The following is a 19987-nucleotide window of genomic DNA, read 5'->3' as shown; positions in this document are numbered from 1 at the left end:
CAGATTAGAAAAAGGACATTAAAAATCTTCGGAAGGTACAGTGCTATTTTGTAGGAAGTTCTCGTCTGTTGCGGCTCAACAGGATGTAACTCCTGTCGTATAAAGGATGTTTTGTCGAGGCCCCCCAGGCACAGTGTTTGCAGCGAGGTGGCTCCCAGTTCTTGAGCACTGAATCAGCTTTCGACCACGTCTGAATTGACTGTCTTTCTGCATGTTATGTCGATGTCCAGCGTGAGCCCGCTGTCCTGGGGTCGTGTTGGAGAGAAGGACTTTGAGGTCATCCCTGGGCAGAAATGGACATTTGTCCCTGCTGTCCTCTCAGAATCTCAGGGTTACCCTCTTAAAAAGTTTTTAATATAAACCTTAACTTTTTCACGACATTCATTAGGCAGTATTTATAGGGCTTTTTCTGTTAGAGTCTGTCTTCTTTTTTTTTAATATTTAATTTTTATTTTTTTAAAGATTGGCACCTGAGCTAACATCTCTTGCCAATCTTCCTTTCTTTTTTCTTCTTCTCCTTCTTCTTCTCCCCACCCCCCTGATACATAGCTGTATATTCTAGCTGTAGGCCCTTCTGGTTGTGTATCCTCTTTTTTTAATTTAGACAAAATTAGAAGTCTCAAAGGCAAGTTCAAAAAATTACATTTTTTTACACTTACCAAGTATACTTCAGTGAATATGTAAATATATAAAACCCGTCACATTAATTTACTTTTAAAGTAAAGCCAGTCTCTATGACGTGGGTTATAATTTGAGCATAGAGCAGCGTATTGCCCTGTTTCTCTCTGTTGGGCCCTCTGCCTGGGAGGGCGTTCTCACAGGCACCCCAGCCTCAGGGAGGACCGAGTGCAGCAAGCCCGTGACACCCAGGCGGCAGTGGCAGTCAACACAGCCCCCCAGAAAACTTCAAGTAGCACATCAATATAGAATGCTGAGGCAGTTGCCTATGCTGTGACACAAATTCTGCCACAGATAAACTCTGGGAGTCGCATTGGCTGTGGCGTCCCTCACCCGTGTCATTGGTTTTCACCTTCCTTGGGGCTCAGCCCCGTGGGGGGCCCGCTGCAGCCGCTGAGCAGCCACCCAGCCCATGCTGCCTGTGCTGTTCCAGCAGGAAGTCTAGGAATGTCAGGGGGATAGGTTGAAGATCACATGCTGCTGCCGTGGGCCCATCTGTCACTTAGGCTAACAGTGAGTGAGACTACAGCCAAGATGATTCAAGTTTTAAGACAGGGCTCAGAGCCCACTTTGTCATTTATGTCCAAACTTCAAACATTACTTCCAGCAGAGTAACTAAGTAAAACCCATTCTAAAAGGTCACGTGCGCAGTCTCTCCCTTGCAGCTCACAAGGTGATGAAGTTGCCCACTTGGGATGAGATGGGGCACTTAGAGCTGGGGACACGAAGCTGCCAGGGTCTTCCAGGAGGGGACTCTTTCTGTGCCCCGTGCCCCTGGGGAGCGGAGCCCCCACCCAGAAGAGGCCATGGGTGTGTTACAGGCCCTGACATGGGGCAGGTGACGCGGGAGCTTCGGTAAAGCGTGAGGAAGGGTTGCTGCATGTGCCTTATAACCCCCAGAGCCCCTGCAGCTGCTTGTGTCAGGCCCCGAGCACTGTCTGTGGAGACCCCAGCTCCTGCTCCATCCACTGCCCTTGGGGGGCCACAGTCACTCTCTAGAGCTCTTTAGGGCAAACGCATGTGATTTCAAGATGTGAGCAGTTCTTGAAAGTCCGAGGGAGAAGGGTTCGCGCCAGCACCCCTGTGCCGTGACAGGAAGGGCGATGCAGAAATAGAAGCAGTCCAGGAGCTGGAGCAGTGAGGAGGCTGGCCTTCTCCCGGTATCTGATCCTCTGTGGGGAGGGGCTGGTCCGAGGGCTGCTTCCAGAGGTCTGAGCGACGGTCGTTCTTCTGGTGATGGTAATTCTTTGGAATTGTTGTTTAGTCTTCAATGAAAATTAAAACTTTTTGACTTGGGTTATTGGGCATACTTTATATTGTAATTGCTGTTTCAGAATATAAAATGTTTCTGAGTCAGACAAAATCTTGTGAGATTATAGTAAAACACAGACTATATTAATGAGCCTGTTTGAAAAAGGCTGTTCAGAAGCAGGGCCCCCCCTTCTCGGTGCTCAGTGCTAGAACTGGGACTGTGCACCTCTGCCGGGTGGGTGCCTTACGGGTGTCTCTGGTCCTTCTGTTCCTAGACCAGGTTTACGCTGCCTCCACCGACCCTCGGGGTGGCCCCCGTTCCTTGCAGACAAGTTGGCGTTGAAGGAACTCCGGCGCTGAAAGCCGTCCACCACCTGTCTTCCCCAGCCATTCCGTCCGCGTCTCCCAACCCGCTCTCGAGCCCCCACCTGTATCATAAGGTAGGTCTCCATCCGCCCGCGTGCCCACCGGAGCCGTCTCTGCTAGGCCTGGGCTTGACGCCCCTCTGTCTGAGGAAACCCCGCACAGACTTTTGGAGAAGGGAATTTGTTTTCTGCTCGTTCGGCTTCCTGTTTGCTTTCCCTTGTAACAAACAAAACTTGCGAAGTGTTAAGAAATAATTTCAAAATATAATATGGTTTAATTTATCTCACAAGCACCTTTCTTAATTCTTCTGTTGACCTTGTTAGCATAAGACTGAAGTTTGAAATAAGGTTCCAAGCGAAGGATGCTTTGTTTCCCCATTTGTCTGTCAGTCTGTATGCTAAAAACTTGGGTTTCCAAGAAGTAAACGAGAAAATCAGGAACAGCTGTTGACTCGGCCCACGCGTGGTGTTGTTCCCGCAGCTGTACTCCCTCCTGACTCTGCCGAGGGTGCCCCTGGGTGGGGATGGGCCGCGGGCCGCATTTGGTTTGGTCCCGGGGGTCCCTGTGATGGCGCATATCCATTCTCTGTGGCTTCTCTAAGTCCAGACCCACACGTTAGAGACTGTTGTGTAGCAGCAACATGGGTCATTGTTAAGTTGCGGTGCTCTCTAAGGGCCCCAGTGTGTGCAGGGACTGTCACAGATTCTTCCTGTAGATGTCGGGTGCCCTACAGGGACACCACGTGGTTTCCCCTGGGCTCTAACGTCTGCTGCACCATCAGCGTCCATCTCAGTTACTCCAGGCGGTGCCTCTGTTGCTTATCTAGTCATATTGTGCCAGTAGAATTTTGATCTTTGAGGACTGGTTCTTTGGACCTATGTTATTAAGTCCTGACGATTTTTTCTTTTTTGAGGAAAATTGGCCCTGAGCAACCTCCACAGCCAATCCTCTTTTTTGCTGAGGAAGATTGGCCCTAAGCTAACATCTATGCCCATCTTCCTCTACTTTATATGTGGGATGCCTACCACAGCATGGCTTGACAAGCAATGCTGAGTCTGCGCCCGGGATCTGAGCTGGTGAACCCTGGGCCACCAAAGTGGAGTGTGCAAACAACCACTATGCCACCAGGCCGGCCCCCTGATGATTTTTTTAATGTAGAGTTAGATAACAGAACATTCCTCCTCGGATTACCCATCCTGTCACGACGGCATTTCGCTGCATTACCAGGCATGTCACGCTGACCTATCAGAAATGTTCCGGTGAAATAACTTTGCTGAAGGGAACACCCTCCCGTAATTGCATTTCGGCTTTCCTTTTCAACCCCCTCTGCTGCTTGTTTGCCTCTGAAACCTTCCTGAAACTGGCTGTTTTTTCCTGTCTACTTTGCTTGTGGTGTCACAGTGTGGGAGCAACCTGGCTGCCTGCTGCTGCATGTGCAGAGGGCATCCTGCTGAGGGCTCGAGTCCCAGCCCCAGAGAAAATTTCCAGAATGTCAGTGTTGAAGTTGGGGGGCAGAAAATGAGAGGAGAGGGACCCTCCTATCACAGTGAACAGATAGAACCAGATAGAAGTGCGATTCTGCATGTGTTTGGATGTGAATGTGTGTAGTTTGATACAGGTCCCCGTTCCTACCTGCAATGAGTCTCTGAATGGGAAGAATGCTTTTTGTCTCGGAGGTAGTGGTTACTACGACATGGAAGAGTTTGGCTTTCTGTCAGCTCTTGCATCTGTGGGTATCCTGTGGACACTTACCATGTGCAGTGGTGACAGGTCTGCCTGTCAGTCGTGCACAGCATCTGCACGTTCTCACCGTCTGCAGTTTCTGCTGTCTCTCCAGTAGAGAGGGACGCAGCTCGTGGTCGCCTAGGCTCACTGCGCCAGCTCCACAGGAGCTGGGATGGGGTGTGGCCCCCATAGCAGTGGCCTCTGCTGTCTCCAAGCCAGCCTCCAACCTTGCTATCCCTCTTTGTCTCTTTAGCAGCACAGCGGCATGAAACTGTCCATGAAGGGCTCTCACAACCACAGCCAAGGTGGCAGCTACAGCTCTGTGGGCAGTGGAGGCGTGCGGCCCCCTGTGGGCAACAGGGGACACCACCAGTACAACCGCACTGGCTGGAGGAGGAAAAAACACACACACACGAGGGACAGCCTGCCTGTCAGTCTCAGCAGATAATAGCTCCTGGAGACACCGCCCAGCCCCACCCTTGCACGGACTGACGCCGGGGGCCTCGGCGCCTGGCCGGGAACTGAGACCAGCATCCAGCACATCAGCCGGGCCCCTCGGAACGCCCGCTGCTGATCACTCTGCATGTTCCTTGTGTGGTGGTCACGTCCATCCTAAAGAACAGCTCCTTGTGCTCATCTGTGAAGCCTTATTAACCGTGGATGCTGTTTCTGCCTTCCCAGGATTCTTCCTTCAGTGCCGGAGCCGGTCTGAACCAGGAGCTGCAGGGGCGGGAAGTAGCCGTGGCGTTTCCCAGTTGCCGTGTCTGTTCCCCTGCGGTTTGAGTGTTTTCATTTCACGTTTGTCAACACCAGAGACCCAGCCCGTCCTCGCTTCTTCCTCAACGCCTAGGGTTGGGAGGTCGTCATTGTTTTACTGCCCTCACGTTTTGTTTCAAGTTTCAGAACTGTTTTTCTATGTAAATATTGAAAACTTATGATTTGTGCAATAACTCAGATATTTTTTATTTAATTTCATATTTTCACATAAGTTATATTTAAGGGAGGAGGGAATTTTTTTTAAACAAGCTTAGATCCTTTCCCGAGTTGCATTTTCTAAGTTGGGTTCATCGTGTCGGCTGGTTGTCTGATGAGCATCGTTACAAACACCATGAATGAGGGGTTTGGAGTTTATTTTTATGTTTTTTCTTTCGGTCAGACGGGAGGCCTCTCAGTTCGTGGTGAAGGAGCCAAGTTGCCCCCACGGTTTTCTGAAGGGATTTGGCCCCAAGCCTTCTGACCAGCTGCCGCCGGCTCTGCTGTCCGGCCTGTCTGTTGTCTCGCTCTGACCACGGAGTTTTAATATTTTGGTTTTGAGTTCTTTTAAACTACACAACAAATCCAGCATTTAAAGTGCCAGAAGTATAACTTTCTAAGGGGAGAAAAGGTTGTCACATTATAAAATCTTTAAAAGAAAAATGTGAACTCTGAAATGCTTCAGTCAGTTTTAGTAACATAGCCTGTAATGGTCTGGAGAATATCATTACGGACAATGGTACCCAGTTTTAGGAATGTGGAGAAAGGAATTATGTTGATTCCATTGAGGAATCTGTATAGCAGTATGCATTCGTTCTGTTAAGAGCAAATATACGAGAAGTACTTCAGCTGCTCAGTGCGCCGGGGGAGCATTTGCAATGTACTGCAGGAGAGCACAGCCCAGCGTGGGGCCCGGGAGCGGCGGCGCCCGACCTGAGAAGCATACAGGTATACTATGCAAGTGTTTCTGCCATGACAACCACTGTCTTTGTTACCTTTTCTTGAACAAGAATATATCCATCCTGCCTAACCCTGAGTTCTCGGAGCACCACAGTTGTCCTGGGAGTTAGCTGCATCTCGTAGGTCCTCGGACTTCCCATTTTTAAATGGGGGTTCTGGCCTGCTGAACACTACAGGTAGGTTGGTCTTGAAGTCCACTAGTGGAGAATGTTGAGACGAGAAACTTGTTCCCATGACACCTGATTGAAGTGCGGAAGTGGGGAATTCTAGAGTGATATCCGAATGTGATGGACGCCCAGAAAGGACAAGCTCTGGCCTGTCTGCAGTCTGCCTTTCTGAAGCGGGACTGGCCCACATTATCGTTGAGAGCTGCCGCCTGCGACTGCAGGGTCTCTAGGAGGCTTCCAGAGTAGAGTAGCACACTTTGTCTGCAGTTCTTGATGATCGAAAGTTATCACAATATTTAAAGCTATTTAAATTGTGAACCTATTGATAAAGAAATATTTATAAAAACTGATACGTAGGCCTGTACTAATCTACGCATTAGCAATATTGACTGTAACCTCCATTAAGGAAACCACTGCGGGGACGGTGGCGAGTGTCCCGTGGGGTGGGCATTTGAAAGCTCGATCACAGACACGGCGCTATGCTCCATCCCCGTCATGGTGAACCGAATGAATTGGCCTGGCTACCACTGTGGTCACGCGCTACAGGTTTAACAAAGAGATATCATGTTTCAATTTTTTTTGTGTGTGTGGACAACAATGTGGAAGCTAAAATTGACATATTTTTATGTAAAGTTTTCTATTCTTTGATTTTTAATAAACTTTGGAAACCAGGTGGTGTTTGTGTTTGAGCATGTGCTTTCCTTTCAAGGGGAAGAGTGGCCTCTATACTTTCATATTCTTGAATTTTATAAATTAGGACACTGAAAAATTATTTTATCATTGGTTCAGTAAATTCAGAACCTGCTTGAGGTTCCAGGCTGTGTACGAGAGAACTGGAACTGAAACCTAGTCTGTGCTCTCACATTAAAATGGCAACAGGGACTCGATACAAGCATTTAAATGATACTATTTATGTGCAATTTCTGATGAGCCCATATTTGATACTATGTACAGACTTCCCAGTGAAACATTTGTTTCTTCTACATCTCTCAGGTCAACATTATATCACTTAAAAATTACACATTTTAAACCACCAGTGATAATGTAGCATAAAATGTAACTTAAGAATTTATAAGGAAGTTTATAAAAATTTTTACAAACCGGGGAGTGACAGGACTTGTCTCAGGCTCCACAGCCCCTTGTGTGTGTGTTCTACAGGGATCGGCGAGAGCCTGGCACACGGTAGGGGTGGGATCGTGGGTACAGGCTCATCCGGGCCTTCCACAGAGGCTTCTGTATGTGCTGAGCAGGTGCTGACTGGAGAACACAGGGCCTCTCCTCGTGGCTTCCACGCTCCAGTGAGGCTGCAGAAAACCTCAGGAAGCAGCTGAAGTAGCACAGGATGTCGGTGCTTTGGAGAAACGGGGCGGCTGGAGGTGAAGAGCAACAGCATTTCTGTGAACAGGACCACCCGGAAAGGTCTTGAGCCCATTGAGTGGCCCAAGGGAGCTGCACGAACACCAAGGGTGTTGAGGGCACAGTAAGGAGGCCGGGGAGCAGAAGCAGAGGCTAGAGGGAGGTGAGCTAGGCAGCTCCTGGAGGCTGTGATGGGATTTTGGAGGGTTTCTAAGCCACTGTGTCCACTCTTTGGAGAATGGGCTGCAGGAAGGTGTTGAGGTGGTCCAGGTGGGAGAGGACGGCCACTCCGAGGGCACTGGGCAGGGTGAAATACGGGCTTAGGATTTAGGGTCTGTGTGAAGGTAGAGCTGGCAAGGTCACCTGGTGGACTGGACGTGGTGCGACAGGAGTCACCCTTGGCCTCTGAGTTTTGCCTGCAGCTCTCTGCAAAGGCAGTGCTCTGCAAGGGAGACGTCGCAAATGCCCGAGGCCTCCAGACGGAGGTGGAGCTGAGCTTGGTGAGGCTGGAGGCTGCAGTTACCTGGAATATAAGCCACCCTGTTGTAGCAAGCTCACGGTAGGGAATGGGTGTGGCCCTGCCCAGGGACAGCAAGAGAGGACGTGGTGTTCTGGGCTGTCCCAGCAGGGTCCTGCGCCTGCCCAGAACACAGCAAGCAGTGTCAGGCCACAGTGGGGCGCACCTGTGCCCACTCCCGCTGGATGCCCACCCTGGCCATGCAACTCAGCTTTAGGTTGATCATCCACCAAAGCACCACCTTGTCTTAGGACCCCATCAGCGCTAAATCCTAGGATTCCAAATAAACCCCTTCATGGCCAGGGGCTCCGTGACTTCCTGCTGGAGTTGCCACAGGGTCTCAAGTGCCCCACCTTTATCCCCGCTCAAGATTCTCGGTGGTTCCTGTGTGCAGCGTGCAGGCCTAGGCTCCGAGCAACGTGTGCACTGGGGAGTTGGTGATGTAATCCAGACACACCAGCTCGTGTGTGTACACAATTTTTGTTTCAATCATCCTGTGATGATCCTTACATTTTCTAGCTTGCAGGGTTCTTGACAATCCTTAGGTGACTTTGACAACAGAGGAAGCTGGTTTAGAACAATAGTGGCCACCATAAAACACAGAGCCCCAAACACCCCACACTTGGGGGCTAATTCTCATTGTTTAAGAATGGCTCAAACATAGGTTTCATTATGGTGTTTCTTGGCTCTGTGGGAGCAGGGCAGCTCACAAATAATCCATTACAAGGGGGCCTTGAACAAACCTGGTGTCATTCGCCGTTAGTCTCCCAATGTAGCTGGGTCCTGGAGAAGGACCAACCATGGTTCAAAGGCCCAGAGTGAATTCCAGGAAGACCAATAAGCCCAACTCGAACTCTAAAGGAAGGTGTGGCTGTCGCCCCTCGAGGCCCAGTTCTGCCTTCAGTGAAGCCACTTGGCCGCTGGTCATAGTGAGTCCTTGTTCTTCCAAATGCTGCACTCTGTCCAAAGCTCTGACCCTGACTGTTTGAAGTCCTGACAGGGTTAAAGGTTGTAAAAAGGTGCTGTTGTGGGTCATTTAAACTTTTGGTAAAAAGTTATATGACTCGAGGCAGATTTCAGTTCTTCCTGCCCATATTTCGTCAAGTCTGGGTGAGTGTTCGAGGTGATGGATGAGGTGATGGATGGAGCCGGGGACAAATCAGAGTCCACTGAGCAGACAGGAGCTCAGCTCCCCAACAGCAATGTCGGAGTCATAAAGTTGCAAAGTGTCTTAGAGACCAACAGGGGCCTTGGCGTCCTCAGATGAGGGACTCCAGGCCGCCCGCGTTTGCAGCTTCTCCAGGCTGCACCTCAGGCCGGCGCCAGGCCCAAAATGCACACGCGTTCATCCCAACTCGCCAGTGCCTGGAGCCCCTCTACTTCTCCGTGACCCCTCGAGAAGCGGCTGAGTTTAGGCTGAAAACCTGGACTTAACATTCATGCTGAGCCTGGCAAGTTTCCAAAAATGTGGCCTGCTCCATGGCTTGCTGTCAGCAGAGCCCGCCGGGACCTCAGAGACTCCCATTGTCTTGTCATGTGGCAGCGGAGCCACCTGGGGTGCCGCCGTGATGAGCGGTTGTGATGAAACCGCTTGGCTCAGGCATGTGGCGATTGCCTGCCGGCCTTTGGTTTTCGTGGTGAGGATTTGCAGTTGAGTTACTGGACCTCATGAGGATGGGCCCTGGGAAAGCGTGCTGTGATTGGTTAAAAGCACGCTGGAATCCCATCCTCTGATCCTTTCAGCTGGTTCCTGACTCGCCCCATTAACACCGTGGGGCCTCCTTCCGTCCTCCCCTGCCCGGCCGCCTCCCTTCGGCTCCAGCTCCGTGGCCCCTGCTTCACGTGCATGCAGGCCCTCGTGGTGAAATCCTGCACCCCCCTGTCCCTCGGTTGCATTCTCCTGACAAGACCCAACCCTGCGTTCACGCCCCCACAGGCCCCCCACCCTGCATCCAGAGTGAGGAATCCCAGGGGCCTCAGCCAAGACATGCAGGTGGCACCGTTGTGATGAGGCTGATGTTGCTTAGGGGGCCGGCTGCAGCACCGGGCCTGGATCATTTCCTGTGATGTCCAGGGCCTGGCCCCCGTGAGCACTGTGGGTTTGCACACCACCACCACCGGGGCACAGCACAGGCATCATTCTCATCTCCAGGTGAGTAAACTGAGGCACAGAGTTGAGGTAACTCAGCCAAGGTCATTCCATAAGTGTGGGAGCAGAGATGGGACACATTTCCCCTGTGCCTCCGTCACTCAGGCCCTCCCTCCCCCTTTCCCAGTGACTGGCTCAAACCCACTTAGTCCAAACTCACCTCATCTCCCTTCCCACCTCTCTCCCCTCCTGGACAGGGGCTTGCCTCCCTGTCGGAAAGAAAACTCTGGCCCTAGAGTGCCCGCCTGCCCCTGCAGCACCATCCTTTCCTCCTTCCCCAGATATCATTGTAGATTAACACACAGAATGTGCTTCCTGCTCTGGGTGTCAGAGACCGCCTTTGCTGGGCACCAGCTCTTGTCCTTGTTCCTGTGTGTCAGACCCTTCTGCCCCCACCCCCTCACCAAGAAACCTTCCACGTCTCTGCCCCTCTCCTCCCCTCTGGAGGCCTCCTCACTTCCTCTTGAGCCAGCTCTCCGCACTGGCCTCCTCCACCTTCCCGCCTCCCCACTGTGCCGGATGCAGCACAGTCTCCTCTGTCTGCCCCTCGGCCTGCCCCTCAAGGTGGTAACTGTGGAGCATGAAACCGCAGGCACAGCCTTGGCCCTGCTTCTTCTGGCTCAGCAGGCTGGAAACACAGGGCATCCCTCCTCTAGCCTCCTTGACACCATTTCACCGCATTTTCTCGTCTCCCAGCTCTGCTTGTGTACCGGCTGGATTCCCCACGAGCATCTCCCAGACCCGGGCCTCAGCAAGCCCCCCACCACAGTGGCCTCCTCTCCCTTGGGGTCTGCGTCCCTGCCTGCTTCTAGTGGGGGATCCTCCCAGTCAGGCTTCCTGGAACATCCTGCCTTGTGCAGTTGCCCATCTGTGCCGCCGCCTCCTGTTAGCCCCTAAATCTGATGACTCCACCTCCTTAGGAGCTAGACCTGTTCCTCCTCCTCCCGGCTGCCCTGAGCTTGTCCTGGCCATCCTCATCCTCGCCCCTCTCCTGGATGCCACACCGCCTTCCCACCAGCCTTCAGTCCCTCCACAGAGCATCTTCCAAAGATGCAACTACAGCCCCATCTTTCTGCTACTCAAATCCTTGGGTGTCTCCCGGGTCCTCAGGATGGCATTCTCAACATCAGGCATTATCTTACCACCTCTCTCCTCGTGAGCTGCCCAAATTGTTACTTGCCTAGCTTTATTTTACCCGGATCTGCTTACTTAGAAAGGAAAAGATGTCCCTCCGTAAACATTTTAGGGATGAGACTTGTAGGTTGCACAAAGGCTGCTGAACTGACCGGAGCTCTGTACCCTGTGCCTGGACTCAGGGGCTTCCCAGGGCCCCTGCACCCCAAAACTGGTTACTGTGCACTCACCAAACATGCCAGGTCCAGAGAGGGAGCAGGGACAAAGCTGGTCAACTCTCATTTCACGTCTGCCTCCTCATCCAGCTCCGGGCCCGGCCTCACCTCAGGTAGGGGACACGCCCGGGCTGGGCACTGGTTTCGTCACAGACCTACATGAGGTTGGCTTATGGCTCAGCCAGAACCCTTCACCCCTGGATGGTTGTGGAGACCAGCCTGTGGCGCCCCTGCAGGGGGCTGGGCCTCCCTTCCTGAGAGGAGGCCACGGGTTCCAATGCTCTCTGAAGGCTCGCCCTGCAAATGGTCTGGACAAAGGATACGTGCTATTTTATGTCGTGTGCCAATCAGTGCAGTCAGCCATATACCCGTAGTCATATAAAATGTAATAAATACGAGCTACAGGAAAATGAAATGGAAAGAGAAAAACCCTGGAAAGATAGGATCTAAAGGCCCACGTTGTTCCTTACTGGGTTCCACAGACATAAGCTGTGCTGTCGGATGTTACCGGGGCCAGTGTTCTCACTTCCCTGTGTGGCTGTGGCTGGGTTCTTGGACCCCCCCTGGGCCCTGGCAGCCGCTCTGAGCAGCGGCTGGCTCCCACTGTCCCCAGCTTCTCCGTGGCTTCAGGACGACCTGCAGTGCTCACCAAGAGATTTGCGCCAGTTCCTTCCTGTGGGTGGCCCATGGGTGCCCACCTGGCACCACTGCTCTTGACAAGTCATTCTGAGACCTGCGTGCCTCTTCTCCAGGGAGCAGTGGCTGCCTGGCCACCCCTCCAGAGGTCTGAATCAATTGGTGTAGATGGAGCCTGCGCCCCTGGGGGCTTTAAGCCCCAGGGGATTCTCCCGTGTGGCCGGGGGTCAGAGCCGGTGCTCCGAAGCACCATGTTTCCTATTTCCATGACCGCCTCGCCAGAGGAGTACACTTTACTTTGCCACCACGTGTATATAACTGTACGCGTTTGAGGAATCGCTCCCCACACTTACGTATGGTATCCAGTCTGTCCTCTTCTATCCTCTATTCCATTAAAAACAAGCAAACGAACGCTAGTGGCCTCACCCACTACTTCGTTTGTCACCCACCAATGGCCCGGACCTGTCATCTGAAACACACCGCACTAGAGCAGGGAGAGGGGACAGCGGGAGCTGCTTCAGACGAGGGAGATGAGGATCCCGTCAGAGCACCTCCTTCCAGGGGGTCACCAGAGCCAGGCCAGTGTCCTCTGGGCTGCTTTTCAAAAGCAACCGGGATGAACAGGGTCCACAGTACTTGGCCCTTTGATAAGAAGCGTCTCTCAGGCTGGAGGTGACACCATGTGGTCAGGGTCCAAAGACTGAATTCTGTTGTGGGTGCAGAACAAAGGGCAGTTGGAAAGTTTTTTGGCTGGCCTCCCTCCCTCTTTGTGTCCTGAGTTTCCAGCTTGCTGTGAAGTTGTGGAACACCGGGGTAGGTCTGGTGCAGGGAAGGGGGCCTGCCTGAGTGTGGGAGGCCCCGACACCTCTGGTCTCCCCCTGTGTGTCCTGGGTCCCTCTCGGGGCACAGGGTGAGTGTTGGCTGTTAAGGGGGGTAACCTTGCCCTCCTTTTCCTCTGTCCACCCTTTTTGGGGTCAGCTCCTTTGTCCCCATCCACTGGGGTCCCTCCTCCCCTCAGAGCCCCCTAGAGGGTCCAGAAGGATTGTGCTGGATCCTAGTCAGTTAATTATCTATTCTTTCTGATATCCACTATAGCATGGTAAGAAAGTAGTATTTCTTTTGTGTTATTTAACTTTTTCAAATTTATCTTCTTTACTCAATAGTTTGGGAGCTTTCTGTGTGTGTGTGTGTGTGTGTCCCTCACAAGCTCGACACCATGCCAAACACCCAGAAGTTGCTTGAAAACTTCACTGATTTATGGGTAGGTGACTGTGCCACCTGCTTCTGCTATTACATGCCAGAGAAAGCCTGGAGCAAATCCACAGCAAAGCTTTAGAGAATTTAAAAAAAAAAAAAAAAAATTACGTGGAGAAAAGCAGGAAAGAGAAAGACTCCGGGGTCATTTTTGAAAGAAATTGGACTCTAGGTATCTACTAGAATGTTAAAAATGTCATGTCCTCCTTTTAGCTGTCACATAGCTCCTTCCAGCGCTGCCATCCTGGGGGACTTTGGTTGGTTTTTGATAGCTTGCCTCCGGCTTGGCACAGGAGGAGGAAAAGGTAGGGCCATGAGAAGCCAGCCCTTTGTTTTGTTGTTTTGCTTTGTTTTCATCTCATTTCATCTCTGAGTTGCTGGTTGGGGTGTGTCTGCTGACGAATCTGTCTCCTCTCGTAGGTGTACCAGGCTCTCATCCGTTCCTGTGGCCGCCTGCCCAGAGGGGGAATCTCTGACAATGACCCAGGGTCTGGGGTGGGCATTGCTGTCCATACCCAGACCCTCCTCCCAGTGGGGTCCCCTCGACGGCTTCCTCCCCAGTACAAGCCCGGCCCTTCCTTGCAAACCTTTCTGGATGTTCTAGTTGCTCCAGCCGTGTCCCCGCAGAGAAGAGAGGGGGCACTCTTGCCCTACTGGCAGCTTTTCTCAGCCCTGCAAACCTCCCACGCTGGTCCCGTCCCCCGTGCCCTCAGACTTGCATATCACCGCTGGGCAGGAGCGTCCCTTTAGGGTGGGAGAGTGGCCCTCGAAGTCGGCTGTGAATTAAGTTAATCTTTGAAAAGAAATCATGTGCTCAGGTTTAAAAAAAAACACAAGGAAATGATGTTGCATTTTGTTTCTTCTATTGAGAAAAAGAAAGATCTGTAAAATCCTAACAGTGACAATGAGGGAGGCTGGAGATGCTGCCTGGCTAGGATATAGGCTGCTCCTGCCACCCCACAGGTGCCCAGCAGCCCTCACAGGGGACCCCCCCGAATTGCTGGAATCAGACTTCCACCTTCTGTGCAGAACCTGCAGCCACGTCCTGGCCTGGGCAGGGGACTGGTGGCCCTTCTGTTATCAGGGTCCCTGATGTCCTGGGAGGTGGGAAGAGAGGGAGCTGCAGAATGGCAGCTGGGTGCTGTGTGGGACCTCAGGGAAAGGGCGGGGCTGACAACCACATACTCAGTTCCACAGGAGCAGGGGAGGGAGCACAGACCGCCCTCTGGAGGCGGAAAAGCCTTTTGACACACAGGAGGCCCCTGGAGCCCTCGGGGAGTGTGACGTTGGTGGCGATGCGGGTGGACGAAAAATTGATGGGCAGTGCGGGTGGATGAGGCTGGGAAGTCAGGGCCTCTGGAGCTGCTCCCACCATGTGGGTGACAGGGAGGTCATTCATTCCCTGGGCGGAGCTGGTAGTGGCCATGCAACCTGCTAGTCGTGGATTCTGGGGGCTGGTAATTTGGTTGTTAGTTTCATGGCCGCATTATGAGGACAGCAATGTTGGTGAACACTCTTCAAAAACACCCTCAGAACCTAAGCTGGTGGTGAATAAATATTTATTTCATCAGGGGAAAAAGCCCATAGCTCACTTCTCTTTCTGCTCCTCCTTCCGGTGATGTCCACCTTCCTCTGCCTGTGTAAGTCTGGAGGGCATCAGTGGGGCGGTGTTTGAGCTGGCTCTTGGTCCCACAGGCCTAGCCATCTCCATGGTCGCCTGGGATCTTCCCACCTGCCATTCCCTCAGGTGACGGGAGACAAGGCCACAACAAAAGCCCCACATAGCTCAGCTGACGTCCCCTCACCAGTGGACACAACCCTCCACGTCCACCCAAGGCATTCCATAAAGTCCTGCTTTTTTCTCAGAAACCCAGCTTGTCCCCAGAATCCAGATTTTTGTGTATCTGACAGTGTGAACCAAACGACTCTGAAGGTGAGTTTACTTCGTAAATGTCCAGCTTCTTGCTCTTGGTGACATTATCAAAGTCACAAGTCAGGTGGGGCTCCCAGCCTCCTCCACAACTTCTCCCCTCCCCCACTTCAGGACAAAGGTGAGGCAGCACCCAGGTACCCCAGAGGGGCCCCGAAGAGCAGTTGGGAGGGTGACCCAGGAGAGAGGGCAAGGGCCAGGAGGGCCCAGGAGGACAGGCATGAGGAAGCTCTGTTTGGACAGAAGAGTGAGCTTTCCTGAATGCTGGGTATTAGAGAAATGGACTTGATGAGAGATTTCAGTAGGAGACACTGAGTTCCAAGTCCTTGGACCCTGGAAGTGTTGGGGGCAGTGAGCGTGGCCTGACCCCTCTGAGCCAAGATTCTTTTAAGACTTCCCACCTGTGGCTAAAGTGCCACTCTTAATGGGCGAGTGACACAGTCCCTTTGGCTTGGGGCCCCTTGGATGACAGAGGGCAGGGTGAGGTCTGACTGTGTGGCCTGCACCCCCATGGACAGTGAGCTCGGGTGATGCCAGAATCCACATCAGCATCACCCATCCTGAACAAAGGGTGAGTTCCACACGTCTGAGGGCCCTGGTGCCCAGCCCATGGGCCTCTGGGTAGGAGACGGGGCAGGGGGACTCCTGGGTCACACAGATCCAAACATCTCCCACTCCCATCTATCTCTGTCTCCCAGGAGACACTTCTGTCACTGACTGGAGGGAGATGTGTCCTCGTGAGTGGCCTGAAAGCCAGCTTCAGGGAGACCGTTCTAACCAGGCAGGAGCCATAGGCAGATGAAAGCTTCATCATCATTCTGACATCCTCGCTTGGAACGAGTTCCGCTGGACTCAAAGATCATGCTCATTGTCACAAGAGAAATCCACGTTACATTTGTTGGTGAAAGAGAGTGACGCCGTGACACGTGAGGTCCTTGAGCTTCTTTCAACTGTTGTCAACGTTTGAATAGCAGTGGGAAACGCTCCTTCGTGCTTTACCACTCAAATGTGTTGACAAAGTTGCTCATCTGGGTGGTCAACAAGAATTTGAAGACATTATCGTTAAGAAGTCTTGATCAGGGACCACACGCAGCCATTTCAAGCACACAGCTGGACGTAAGAAAGTGATGCTCATATGAGTCAGCTCAAACTTCTTACTAAAAACATAGCAAAACACTTTATTTGGAAATTTTATGCATTCAATATTTAGTATCTCCATATATTGTATTTCATTGTAAAAAATTCTTTTACCCATGCTTCATATCAGTGCCCCAGATTCCTTCCATTCACTCCAATGCACTATAAAAATACAGTAAAGTGACATTTTCTATGGATTCAAAAATCTACTCTAATTATCACTAATATTGGGAATCGCTGCCCTGGAGGACAGTGGGTTTTGTGTTCACAGGTTCATAAATGTTCGCATGTTGCCCTTATATTTATTCTGCTTTTATTATAAAAATCTACAACTGATTTGTGACAAAAACTAGAGAAATTATGAAAATTGTAAAGCAAATTTCCTTTTGACCAAAAGACCCTGGTGGGTGAAGGCTTCGTTTCCACTGAAAGAATCAACGTTTTAGATTCCATGAGGTTAGAAGCACAGCTGTTGAGTCACACCTGCAGAAGGTTCAATCGGACGAGATCCAGGCACGGGATCCCGTCTTGGTTGCTGGATCTCAGATGCCGCGGTTTTGGCAGTGACAGCTCTGGGGCTCGGGGGTCTGCAGTGAGAATCTGCCCAGCGGGACGTCCCAGTGTGAGGGGCAGTGCCTGGACTTTTAGAAGCACAGTCTCAGGGTGCAGGAAAGGGAATGGTCCAAACCCCGCACATCCCAAAGAAAGTTTTGGTCCTTAACCATTCCTGGAGGTCACCTCTAAGCCATTGGAATGCCCGGCTGATAAGAGTGCCTTTGTCTATCTGGGGCTTTGGGCCATGCCAGCTGTCTAGGCTAGCAATGTGACTCATGGGGGGCCTTGGGTCATGATGCATCAGTTTGACCTCCCTAGGGGCTGGAGGCTGAGAACCAAGGTCAGCCACGCAGGCGCCTCATGCCTGTGACCGACGCCCAGTAAAACCTTGGACCCAGGCCTCAGGCAAGCTTCCCTGGTTGGCAGTTGTTCAGAGGTGCTGTCACACATCACTGCTGGGAGGACTTAGTGCTGTCCATGCAGCTCCATGGACAGGAGAACTGGAAGCTTACTCCTGGCCCGGCCTCTGCTCCATGAGCCTTTGCTGATTTTATTGTGTGTCCTTTTGATGTCAAAAACTCAAGGATTATGCGTTTCCAAGTTCCACAAGTCATTCTAGAGAATCGCTGAACCTCAGGGTGGTTTTGAGGACCCCAAGAACACTTGGGGACCCTTACTCTGGTTGCTGCCATTTTCAGATAGGCAGATGGGGGTGAGGGGAACAGAGGAGATTCAGCACAAAATGCTTCAGCACTGCACGTTCCTGGTCCCACTGCTGCTGGGCAGGTTTGGCGATTTCCTTAGGGTCCACGGATTGTTGGTGATGGAGGTCCAGGGTGGGAGGCTATGTGCAGCGGCCTGCTGTCTGCAAGGGCTGTCAGTGGGCTTCCTCTTCAGTGACCCCAATCCCTGCCTCTGGCAACCACCAGTCTGTTCTCCATTTGCTTGTTTTTTTGTTTTTCTTTTTAGATTCTGCAGAAAAGTGAGATGATACGGCATTTGTCTTTCTCTGTCTGACTTACTTCATGAAGCACAATGCCCTCAAGGTCCATCCAAGTTGTTGCAAATGGCAAGATTTCATTCTTTTGTACGGCTGAGTAGTATTCCATTGTATATATCTACCACATCTTCTTTATCCATTCATCCATCGATGGGCATTTAGGTTGTTTCCATGTCTTGGCTGTTGTGAATAACGCTGCAATGAACATGGCAGTGCAGATATCTTTTCAAGTTAGTGTTTTCATTTTTTTGGGGTAAACACCCAGAAGTGAGACTGCTGGATCATATGGTAATTCTATGTTTAACTTTTTGAGGAACCTCCCTATTCTTTTTTATAGTGGCTGCACTCATTTACATTCCCAGAAATGCTTTTAAATACATGGCAGCAAATATGCTGTTGGTTTATTTTGTGACATGAGCATTTCCCAACACGCACACATCTATAAATAGACCACGGCACACTTCCCCTCTAACCTCACTGTCGGGGAAAGGCAGTCTTGCTTGGTCCTCTGTTACTCTCGGTTGATAATCACGGTTTTGCAGGTGGCTTTGGCAGGGCACATTCGGGGTTTGCTTTCATCTCCAGGAACCTGCCATTCTGGGCCACTGTAGGAGCAGAACTGGAAAGGACGTGACAGGATGACCCGGCTTCGCTTTCGTTAGAGCGCAGCTGGGTGGTGGGCGAGGCTTCATCCTTACGGGGACAGTCTGAAAACCAGATGCTCGGCTGGTGTTGGCCCCAGACACTTGATGTTTGCCTGGGACTTGTCGGGGCTGTGTCGGGGTCTACAAGACCACTCCGTCTCAGTGATTTGCTAGGAAGACTCCCAGGACGCAGCATATGATCGTACTTATGGCCAAGATTTAGTCCAACGAAAGGATATGGAGCAAAACCAGCCAAGGGGAAGAGGAGCACAGGGTGAATCTGGGAGGCCAGGCAAGGCTGCCAGAGCCCTCTCCCAGTGGAGCTGCACAGGGCGGCCTTACTTCCTTCAGTGAGGAGTTGAGCCAGCACGTGGGGAATGCTGTCTCCTGGGGATGCTCGTTAGAGTTTCAGGGCCTCAGGATGTTATTGGGGGCTGGTCACTGGGCTCCCCTTGCTGAGCATGGACCCAAATTCCACACCCCCAGCAGGAAGCAGGTGCCAGCATAAAGCATGCTGTTTGTACAACAGTCTGGAGGTGGCGAGCCCCTCTCATCAGCTAGGAGCTGCGGGAACCCTGTAGGATGAGGGGCACTGTGCCTCATCCCCAGGGCAAGGAGCAAGGTTCGTCTGAAGACTTGATCTGTGGCAGCAGAGTGGGGACGGCAGCCTGTGGTTAAGCCACGGAGGCCCTCTGATTTCAGCAGGTGTCAAGGCGGCCCTTAATATCGAATCTTCATTTTAGGCCCAACATGCGGCCGGTGCTCAGCAGATGTTAGCTGAGAGAAGGAAGGAATGAAGGAATGTATGATGTGGCTTCCAGAGCATTCCTTGGGGACTGCTCCTCCATCCTACGCAGCTTGGCAGGAATCCCACAGCTCTGTGAAGCCCCACTCTGGCCCGGCCTCAGCTGGATGGGGAGTTTCAGACCGTATTCCACTCGCTGGCCCCATCCGCATGATGTGGGAACCATGAGGGCAAGGCTTTTAAATCCTTTTACTTTGCTTTTCCCACTGCTGTGTCCCTGGAGTCCTGAGCACAGCCTGGCACATGGATGCTCAGTGAGTATCTGCTTGTTAAGAAGAGCCAGTCCCTAAACCAACCGCAGTGATGAGGGGATGTGTGTACCAGCGGCTCAGAGCGTCCCTTCACCAGAGATCCCCATGGGGAGGGGGCTGTCCTGGGAAGAACCTGCCCTCTACAGCACAGCCACCTCAGCATCCTCTGGGGTCAGTGAGCTCTGGGATGATTTCTGCCTTGCCCTTTCACCTCTTTGTTCCAGGAGGAGGGAGCAGGGGTCCTGGGGGCAGGATGATGGGCAGGAGGATGGGGGAGGTTGGTGGCTGCCAGAGGGCCAGGCAGTCCTCACCTCCACAAGCTGGAAATCCCATCGTCCTTGTTCCTTGGCCAGAGGCCAAAGCTACACGTGGCCTGTGATGGGCTCTGTACCTAATGGAGCAGGTGCTGCTTCTGTCACTTGAGCTTCCAGGCCCGGGCCACACACTGTCTCGCCATCTGCCCTCCTGCTTCTCTGTCACCCCACTTGATGGGCTTTGGTCCCA

The 19987-nt window shown here is 52.1% G+C and overlaps 1 protein-coding gene and 1 long non-coding RNA gene across 3 annotated transcripts in view; both read left to right on the top strand.

Annotated features, from left to right (window-relative positions):
* Positions 1-6572, top strand: part of TENT4A (terminal nucleotidyltransferase 4A) — a 48107-nt gene extending 41535 nt beyond the window's left edge. The window contains exons 12-13 of one of the 2 annotated variants that reach the window (XM_005604355.4): positions 2205-2369; positions 4277-6572. In XM_005604355.4, coding sequence (XP_005604412.2) covers positions 2205-2369; positions 4277-4468 — 357 coding nt within the window. In that variant the 3' untranslated portion in view covers positions 4469-6572. Of the gene's footprint in view, positions 1-2204; positions 2370-4273 lie in introns of both variants that reach the window. The other variant, XM_005604354.4, reaches the window with a different exon arrangement.
* A 6067-nt stretch (positions 6573-12639) lies between these two features.
* Positions 12640-14005, top strand: LOC138919903 (uncharacterized). Its single transcript, XR_011430447.1, has 3 exons — positions 12640-12720; positions 13375-13466; positions 13582-14005. It is a non-coding gene; the product is annotated as an uncharacterized lncRNA (long non-coding RNA).
* The last annotated feature ends 5982 nt before the right edge of the window (positions 14006-19987 follow it).

Source organism: Equus caballus, chromosome 21 (genome assembly GCF_041296265.1).
Source record: "Equus caballus isolate H_3958 breed thoroughbred chromosome 21, TB-T2T, whole genome shotgun sequence".
Lineage (NCBI taxonomy): Eukaryota > Metazoa > Chordata > Mammalia > Perissodactyla > Equidae > Equus > Equus caballus.
The sequence above is the reverse complement of the archived record's forward strand: the minus strand, read 5'-3'. Positions and strand labels throughout refer to the sequence as shown.